This window comes from Plectropomus leopardus, chromosome 6 (genome assembly GCF_026936395.1).
Source record: "Plectropomus leopardus strain MGB_pleo_1.0 chromosome 6, ASM2693639v1, whole genome shotgun sequence".
NCBI lineage: Eukaryota > Metazoa > Chordata > Actinopteri > Perciformes > Serranidae > Plectropomus > Plectropomus leopardus.
The window spans coordinates 32,392,498-32,403,118 of NC_142181.1; the positions used below are offsets into that span (position 1 = coordinate 32,392,498).

The window sequence follows — 10,621 nt, forward strand, 5'->3', positions numbered from 1 at the left end:
ATTGTTATATTTTCTAAAACTTTGTCCATTTAGTACTTTAACTGCCTCTCAAGATCATCCTTCCATCCATCCATTCATTAATTTATTCATTCAGTTTTATTCACAGTCAATAAAAACATGAATACCGACATGATTTCAAGTAAAATTATACTGTTAAGCTTGCTATTGTTATTATCATTATGAGGCTTATTTTTTTGATGTTATTTTCGTTATTATAATTATTATTATTATTGCGTCTATTGTTTGGGCCTGGAAGGCTACCGTATTGCACTGTTTACTTTTGAGGTTGAGCTAAGCTATAGCGAAGGAGGGGTCAATTCGGGTAACTAACTATGTATTTTTAGTGCACACTTTTATCATATTTCTCGGGCTTCAACCTGCAACTTAAGTTTTCGCTCCGTCTTTCGGCTTTTATTGTTTTTAGACGTTTGTTGGCCGGAAGCTAGCGTTAGCACCAAAGAGATTCTGCTGTTAGTGAGCATAAGCTAGCATCACTGCAGCTACATGCCCAGCAGCACACACACACACACACACACACACACACACACACGCACACACACGCACAGGCAGGTAATATAAGAGTTTTGAATAATCCGTGTGTGTTTGCAGCCGTTTAATCGATTACTCAAGAGTCAGCAGCGTCCAAAGGGCGATGTTGTCGGCGGTTGCCTGGTCAGCTCTCACCAAATGTAAGTGACAGTGTTTTGTTTTGCTTATTTTTGCTGTTTTATTGATGAAAATATGTTTTATTGTTATGAAATGTATTAATACACCTGGGCTTAGCTGCACATGCGTTAACAGTTGCACTAGTTTGTAGATAAATGATGATTTAACTGCGTTTAAAAGCTCCTGAGTTCTTTGTAGGTGAAAGGTCACCAGCATTAGTTTTTATGCAACACGCAAGGTTGCTCTGTGGTGGAATATACATTTACTCAAGTACTTACTTAAGTACGAATTTGAGATACTTTACCTGAGTATTTTCTATTCATGCTTCTTTATACGTTTACTCCATTACAACTCAGAGGGAGGAATTGTTTTTTACTTCACTATATTTATCATCTGTAACCTTGTCTTGTTTTTCTTATGCACAAATCTTAACTTGCAAAGTAACTAAAGACGTCTATGGGGCACTGATTGTCACCGCCAAATACAAATGTTCATATTTTAATATTATTAAATTATTCTCCAATTTATTTAATATTGTATGAAAAGATAATGTCACTATTAAATAAAAATGTTTTATATTTAATATTAAACATTTTTATTTGACAGTGACATTATCTTCTATATATTTTTTTACGAAAGAATAAATTTGACAAAGTTTGCAAATGTTGCTCTTCGTGTGATTAAAAAGTGATTTTGAAAATTTCACACCTCTTTTTAATTATATTTTGGAGCGAAATGTGGAGAAATGTTTCTTTAGGAGTACACAACTTTACAATCAGCAGCCCATAGCTGGCTTTAGGTACTGTGCAAGTTCTGATTTTTTTTATTAGAAACAAACAACAAACAGTTTATAAAATATGATGTTTTGTTATAAATTAAATTCCCAAAGAGTTTATACAAATACAGCTGTCAAAATTAGTTGATTATATTAATTGCCAACTTTTTTGATAAACATTTAAGTCTTTTTTTTTTTAATGATTTTGAGCTGTAGGGGGATGTTATATTCAGTTTTGTTTATATTTTTTTAGTTTTTTATATGTTTTTTCTTCTCTTTTTTAATAATTTTATAGGTTTTTTTGGAGATGTGTGTGTGTGTGTGTGCATGCTTGCATTTTTCTGTATTGGGTGCCTCTGCTTTTAATACTTTTAAATACATTTTTCTAATGAAACCTAATTTTACCTAGCCCTTTAACACCTTTATTGACATCAGTTTTCTTGTGCTGCATGTGGATGTCTGTTTAATCATAATGTCCAAATTACTCATCATTGCTTTTAAAAAATTTCATTTTGTAAATACTTTGTGAAAGCAGCAATAGTCAATTCAGTAATATCGTTGCAATGTCACTACCAAGGTAATTGGTCAAACATATCTGGATATTGGATTTTCTCAATTTTTTCCTTGCACTAATATCCAGTATTGATTAATCTGTCAATAATTTCTTCGAATGATTGTTTTAATTATATGAAAACGCCACAACATACCAAAAAAAAAGTAGTTAAACTTTGTCGGCCTCAGGGGATTTCAGTCTCGTCCTTGTTGCTGCAGTTTCTGTGGGTGAACTCGTCCTACTTGTTTGTGTCACTCTGTCTCTGTCCTCTCAGACAGGACGTCCCGGCTGCCTTGTCAGGCCGTGGTCAGGGCCATGTCGTCTTCAAGTGGCGCCGCCTCGCCGTACACCAGCCTGGCCATCAGTCAGCCAGCAGAGTCTGTCACACATGTAGAGCTGAACCGCCCGGAGAAACGCAACGCCATGAACAGAGCTTTCTGGAGGCAGGAACCTTAAATCAATATGTACAAAAATATACAAAACAAACAAGTTAGTTATTATTTTTTACATATGTCATGTTAAATATATTAGTCTCTCTCCTTATTTAAAAATCCTTTTGAGCAATGTCATGCAATTAAGTTACTCTAGAAAAAGAGTTTATGTTGGAGGTTGGCACTGTCCTTCCAAATCATTTTGAAAGTTTTGAATTTGGAAGATTTAGTTAAATCAGATAAATCCTAGTTTACCATAAAATGAAAACACTTCTATGATTTTGTCTATTCCATTGGAAAGAACAACTGTTGTTTTCTTTTGTGTACAAACCTGCTTGAAGTATAAATTATAGACTAGACTGTTAAATAGTAAAAAACTCCAATTGTGAAGAGTCAGTATTAATCATTATGTAAATTACATTTATTTTAGTATTTTTTACTCTGTGCCGATGGATAAGAATTTCTGAGAGGTTGTCCAGTAGTTGTACATGATACATGTTTAAAAAGTCATTTTAAAATTGGCTAATTTACTGTATTTCATATTTTAAAAAGCGTAAAATGTAGTTGAGTCAGTGAGCAAACCTCCTTCTTTAAGTAGTATTTAACATTTTGTTCTACATTACAAGAAATGTTGTAAAAGAAGTAACATTAAGCCAATATTTCACTACAGTAATTCATGGTTGAAGCACTTGTAGAAAAGTATTTATACATCAGTTTGTACAACACATCTGAACGTTTTTCTTGCAGTGAGATGGTGGATTGCTTTAATGGGATAGCAGAGGACCCAGACTGCAGAGTGGTGGTGGTCTCTGGAGCCGGGAAGATCTTCACAGCTGGTGGGTATCCGGCTGTTAGCAGCTTTTAACAGCAGCATCTTTAAAGTAAGTTGTATTTATTCTCTGTGCCGTGTTTTTGTCCAGGTATCGACCTGATGGACATGGCCAGCGACGTGCTCCAACCAGAGGGCGACGACGTAGCCAGAAATTCCTGGAACATGAGAAAAATAATCACCAAGTATCAAGAGACATTCTCCATCATAGAGAAGGTCAGTTTCCCAAAATGTTCCCAAGAAGTGAAAATATTCTAAAAAATAGTACACTTTTAACTGAAATTGATTTTCTAAAATTGTTGCCACCTCTTTAATGCTGCTATCTATCAATAAAAGGGGCAATTTCCTAGAAAAGTGAAAAATAATATAATATGGAAGGAAAAAAATATAGTATATCATATAAAAATGTCACAATTTCATTTAAAAAGTAATGGTATAGTATGTTGGAAAAAATGTAAAAATTTAAAATCATTTACAAAGTCATTTAGTATGGCATGAGAAATAAAAAACATGTCATAGTTAGTTTACCATATAAATTTCATTTAAAATGTCATGGTGTAGTGTGGCACAAGAAAATGTCAAAATTCTACAAGGAAGTCATAGTTTATTGTGTCATAAAAATATCAGTAAAAAAGTCATAGGATAGTATGGATTTGAAAGTGTCAAAATTTAATAAGAAAGTCATACTTAAGTATAGCATAAAAAGTGTCAAATTTTGTTTAAAAAGTCATAGTATAGTATGTTGTAAATATTTTTTTTAAATAGTCAAAATTTCATTCTAAAAAGTTATAGTATGAAAAAAAGGCATTGTATATTATGCCATAACAATATTTAAAAAGGCATAGTATGGTATGTCACAAACTAGAATTAATTGCACTATTTATTAAATTACATTATCTCACTATCAATAAAAATCTGAAAAAAGATTACCTTTTAAAACATTACCAAGTACTTTGGTGATACACTTCTTTCCTCCAACACACGTTTGAATATGTAGGAGTATTTTGTATCATGTTTTTTTTTTACTGGAACTGGAATGGACTTACAAATGCAACAGAATTCTGAAAAATTTAGAAAGGTTTGGACAGTCGCAGAAATGTTTTTCACAAATATCTGTATAAAAGAGTATATGGGGCTCAGCTAAGCTCAACTGAGAAAAATCGATATTTAACTTTTGGACAGATGAATCATGTTACTTGAGGTTTTGTTCTAATTTTCTAAACTTCTAAACTTCACTCACAAATGTGACGTTGTGACATTTGTATACGCTAGAGATTGTGAAATATTTAAATTAATATTGTGACTTTTCTGTTCTTCTGTAAACATTTCTGCTGCTTTTATAGAAACGTGTAGTTATATTTAAATATTCAGCTGTAATCCTGTTCTGTACTCATTATTTTTTTTAAATGATATTAGTTTCTATATAGTCTAGTGTATTGATAAGGAACAGAACTGATTTGGAGTTGTGGTTGTTTCAGAGAATGGATGGTCATATAAAAAAATCATGTCAAAGTCATGGAATTTCATTGCTAAAAATGTGTATGAACTCTGACTGAAGTTACGGATCTGAACACTTCTACCACTGGTCAGACTTCATGTGTGGGTCTGTTTATCTCACAGAGAAATTAGATCGCAGCGGTTACAGATGTGATTATATAATTGGACAGCATGTACAATATTTTGTTGTCAGTGTTTTTCCTGCAAAATTATTGATTATCAATTTCCTCTTTTAGTGTCCAAAGCCTGTTGTTGTGGCCGTCCACGGAGCCTGTGTTGGGGGAGGTAGGACTTCATCATCACACTATTATCATGCAGCCATAAATTCAGATTTTTAAGACCAGGGGCCCGAATCACAAAGTGAGATTAATGGGTTAGCTTTGCCAAAATACAAAAAAAATGTTTTATTTATTTACTGTTGTATTAATTACCCTATCTGTATACTTAACTATTTAATTTTCCTTTTTATTTATTTCATTCCTATTTATTTTATCAGTTCTCTGATGACCTCCTGACTGTAGGCAGACATTTCTGTAGTGAGCCTGGCAGTGTGGGTCTATGCAGTCTAATTATGATCAACCAATAGGCATAAAGTTAACCCCGTGGCTCACTTTTAATTATAGCCTCCTCGTTTTCATAATAAAGATGTGCATAGAGAAATATAATAGAAATATAAAAGATATGAAAAGATAAATGCATTTTTAAAATTCTATTCAAAATATAATTAATAAAAAATAAATACAATAATAACATTTAAAAGAAAAAAAACATCAAATAGTCAAATTATAAAAAGGTAAATCAAAGATTGTAAAAAAAATTATATAAATATCAATTAAAAAGTTGAAATAAAAATAAATGTATTTTTAATATTTTTGGTACATTATTTTGAAAATGAATAAACAAATGCAAAGAAATAGTTAGAATTAAAAAGTAAATCAATCAGGAAATGTTGTAAACAAGCCCATTAAAAAAGAAATATTAGTTTGGCACATTTTATTAGTTAATCGATTTCTCTATTATTTTTATATTTTTGGTACATTTCATTCAAAAATAAATGCATAAAATAAATATAAGGTGATAAAAATAAATTAATAAAAATGGGAAATCAAGATGGAAAGTAAAATGGGAAATTATATAAAGGTAAATCAATGAGGAATCCCATTAAAACAGATATCAATTTTTCACATTTTATCAATTAATTATATTTATATTATATTTATATTTTTATTATATTATTTATATTATTATTGTTGGTACATTTAACGGCATATGTGTGTTGTTAACTGAGCCAGTTGATATCCAGCTTCTTGATACCAGTTATCCAGTACTGCCAGACCAAGTTAACTCATTCGTGATTGTTTTGTTTACTGGTATGGAAAAGATGGCTGCTCTTTCATACACAAGTTATGCCGAACTACAGTTTGTTATCACTTAAATGAATAAGTATCTTTATGTGCTGCAAAGATTGTATCAGAATACGAGCATGTTTTTTAAACTGGTAGAGAAAAAGCTTCAGTAAGTCTACAGACAGTCATTTTCACTGTGGATGTGTTCTCTGCGGCAGGTGTTGATCTGATCACAGCCTGCGATATCCGTCTGTGTACCCAGGACGCCTGGTTCCAGGTCAAGGTACGTACATGTACCAGCCAATTATCATAATTTGGAAATGTGCTGCGGAAAATGGGGATTGTTGCTCGGGGAAACAAGAAGTAGATAAATTATGAAGATGAAAGAGCAGGGAATAAAATGAGCAACTAAAACATAATTACAATTAGTCAAATAAATTAAGTTTTAATTAATTTTATCACCTGAATGAAGGTAAAAGAAAAGGCTTCATGTTTGTCTTGTAAGTTTTAGGGCTCCATATAAAACAAAATATTTATAATCTTTAAATGTATCAGGCATTCATCATTGCAGTGGGGTGTAGATATAATAAATAATTGAATAGAGGTTTTAAGGATGTAAAAAAATAAAAACAGGATATAAAAAGGATATAGTATTTAAATTCATAAAATGAAAATAAAAATGTATTAGGAAAAACCTGAGTGGATTGTAGCCACAGTCCATGTGTCCGTGTTGTACTGAAGGATGCAGGTGATGTTCTGATATTTTACTTGTGGATGACGTCACCCCAGTGTCTGTCTTTATGGTCGGCTTTACAGGAAGTAGACATTGGAATTGCAGCAGACGTTGGAACCCTCCAGAGACTTCCCAAAGTCATCGGCAGCCGCAGGTAATAAACTGAAGAGTCAGGAGTGAGGTTGAATCTCCAGCTTACTGCTAAAGCTCCAGGCTGTAGCTAGAAACACATGTGATGTGTTAAACATTTGAAGTGACAGAAGTCATCAAAAGTCTATTCACCAGGACGGTAGTGTTTTCAATGAGATGCAAATAGAATCAATTACGATTGTGGAAACAACAATGTATTATTTTGGCATTGCATGTATTTGTGTATATATATATATATATATATATATATATATATATATATATATATATATATATGTTGTCAGTTATGTACATATGTAGTCTTGTTTTTACATATGAGTTGTCATATATATCCACGTACATATGATTATGTTTGTATGACGTGTGTGTGTGTAGACATGTAGGTATGTATGTATGTCATCAATGTATGATACATGACGACATACACAATAATAACTATGATAACTGATATCAGTTATAATTTTATTTTGTGTCATCATGCATGTAGTCATGTGTCATATATGTGTGCAGATATGTATAGATGTTGTGTATATGTAATCATGTGCGTGTGTATTTGGTCAGGTATGTATGCAGTCATGTATGTAGTCATGTGTCTGTCTGTAACAATGTACGCATGTATAAGTATAATCAAGTACATAAATGTCATCAGTTATTTATGTATGACATGTATGCATGCAGCCATACATACGTGTATGTTATGTATATGTCATATATATGTACAATTTTGTGTATGTATGTTTGTATGTGTATAGTCATGTGAGTAACTCTTCCTCTCTCTCTCCAGCCTGGTGAACGAGTTGGCTCTGACTGCCAGGAAGATGTATGCAGATGAAGCAAAGAGCAGCGGACTGGTCAGGTAAGTTTCGTCTCTACAGAATCACACACTTACAGGTGTTTTCTTACATTACATAGGTGTGCTCAGACTATTTGATGTTAAAAAAACCAAACTGGTTATGCAGATTCACAAGTGTAGCCTACAGCCGAGGACGCCTCATTAGTTCAGTTTAGAAAGTCAAACAATAACTCAAACTAACGGATCAGAGGCAACAGTAGAGCAGCAACTGTGTGTTCTGAGAGGTAAAATTAGAATCTGTCAAAGGAGGGGGGCAGCAGCAAAACGAATTTCAGCCTACAAATAAAAGGGCAGCTTATATATATATATATATATATATATATATATATATATATATATATATATATATATATATATATATATATATATATATATATACAGTATACAAGTGTACGCTACAGTTTTGTTATTTTTTCCACTTAACCTTGCCATCAGACAGCCTTTTATTGTGGAACTGAAACCGTTATATCACCCCCTTTAAAGCCACCAGACTGCTCAGACAGAAATGGTCCTTTTTTAACTTGCAGAACAGTTTGTTATTGAGTGACTTTTGGAACCAAACTAATCTGGCGTCCATGTGATTTTCTATGTTGCATCGCAACTTTATCATGTTGAGACTACATCAGGTCATGTGGGGAAAAAGTTTCTATTAGGATTTGTGAAAATAGAATTTTGCTGCTAAAACATACATACTTTGGCCAATATTTGAATAGATCAGGAACACTACTGGTTCAGCTAAAGAATGATATAAAAAAATACAAAAAAAAATAATAATAATAATTGAGTCACCCTTTAAAGGGTAAATTCTGTATTTTTTAACATTGAAATTGGATTAGTATTGAGCTTAGCTTAGTTGCAATGTAATCCATGCAGGCAATCAAGCATTGTCAATGTACGTTCACTAAAAGTGTTTGTTTTTGCCTCTGACAGGCTCCAGTTGTTATTCTCAGTGTCTGACAACATAATGGAAACAGTTCCTACAGAAATAGACCTTTTTGTTAAAGAGTAAGATCTTTAAACCAGAAACAGCCCCGAAATTCCTTTTAATAAACAGTAATTTGATCATTGTTTTTGCTGACTTTGAACAGATGTTGATAAACAAATTAAAACTCCCAAAAGCCTTCTTGGTTCTTCTTTCCACCATTCCAATAATCACCAGCTCTGGTTTGGTTGAAATTAATTCAGACAGTTGGATGTGAAAATACGCTGGCTTTATACACACTAAAATTACTGTATATTTAAATGAAGTCTGGTGGGTTTGGTGATGGCATTCTTAGCTTTTCTAGATAACAAAAAGGGTCTTTATCCCTACAAAGAGGTCTACAGAGGGATCCTTTGCATGACAGTGTCAGACACTTTGAATAACGAAGTATGTGTTTATTTTTTGGCAAAACAAGCACATTGTGGACATATATTGACGGTGCAAACATGCCCTGAGTAGTTACATTGCAGCCTGTTTCACCTCTGCCAGCTGCACCTCTCCCTCTCAATCAGGACCAGTTTCAAAAACTGTTGTCAGACGAATGTCAACTCATTCGTCACTGAGGTACAAAAACGGGAAAAAAAGGGTCCGCGTTGAAAAATACCAAACTTATCCTTTTAGCAATTCTCACATTTCCATGTGTTTCCTCTCCAGCCGAGTGTTTACAGATAAGGAGGCCATGATGGCTGGAGCCCTGGAGATGGCCAGGGAGATCGCTGCTCGCAGCCCTGTAGCTGTGCAGGGCACCAAAATGAACCTCGTGTATTCCAGAGACCACAGTGTGGCAGAGGGACTGGACTACATGGTGAGAACTCCGCCTAAAAAAGAACATGAAAACTGTTAGTCTCATCGCTGAGCCGCTTTTTTATGCATTTTAGTTGACTCTGAATACCTTGTTCATCTTTTCCAGGCCACCTGGAACATGAGCATGCTTCAGACTCACGATGTGATGAAATCAGCTCAGGCCGCCATGGAGAAGAAGAGTCCCAAGACAATAGCTTTCTCCAAACTCTAAACTTCACTGAGGCAAAGTTGAGATACGAAAGATGGAAGCTGCTGTTTTATTACTCCAGTGTGGCCTTTCTGTGGGAACCACGTGTGATTTTGTGTCTTACTTAAGCTATCTAAGGATAACATAATGTGACATTAAAAAGATGGAGGCTTGAATACACTGTTGGAAATATTACTAGTCCCTCTTGGGACTGGGTTTTAAAGATTCCTATCGTTGTTTGGGTGTAAAAAGCCTCTGAACAGCATTTTGATAACAGGATACTTTACTTCCATTTTTACTAAGGAATTAAAAGGTCATCCATCTCCAGCTGAGAATCCTAATTTATCTCAGGTTAACATCTGCTGGTGACATCTTACACGCTGTCATATGAGACTTTCTCACTTTGTCGCTTTAAAAACAGTAACAACCATTTTGTAATAGGCTTCATGAATGTTTTCTTATTAAAGAAACAAATCTGAAAGTTAGTGTTTGATGATGTCTGATTTTGATTTATCCACAGTAACTAGTGCTGGGGAGTTGATGCAGCATAGTATCTTCATATTTTTGCGTAAAACCAACATTGTAAAATCTCAAACTCCCTTTCTATAACGAAAATTTAATATTTTCAACTGCTTCTGTTATTTACTCAATATTTCCATTACTGCATAAGTTGTAGTTCTATTTTTCCTGAATCCATACTGATGGTCACTCAATAATTTACACTTCCCAATGAATACATCTAATTATTTGACAAATAGTGAAAATTGAGGAAGAAGGGATACAGGTTTATAGTTGTCCATATAATGCTTATCTCC

At 33.5% G+C, this 10,621-nt stretch overlaps 1 protein-coding gene across 1 annotated transcript; it reads left to right on the forward strand.

The window, feature by feature from the left end:
* The first annotated feature begins 248 nt into the window (after nt 1-248).
* ech1 (enoyl CoA hydratase 1, peroxisomal) lies at nt 249-10,291 on the forward strand. Its single transcript, XM_088079261.1, has 11 exons — nt 249-322; nt 610-689; nt 2,269-2,437; nt 3,173-3,261; nt 3,346-3,470; nt 4,988-5,036; nt 6,316-6,380; nt 6,914-6,984; nt 7,765-7,836; nt 9,470-9,620; nt 9,726-10,291. Exons 2-11 carry the CDS (start codon nt 653-655, stop codon nt 9,828-9,830), a joined length of 933 nt encoding a protein of 310 aa, XP_087935387.1. The 5' UTR covers nt 249-322; nt 610-652; the 3' UTR covers nt 9,831-10,291.
* Nucleotides 10,292-10,621: the final 330 nt, after the last annotated feature.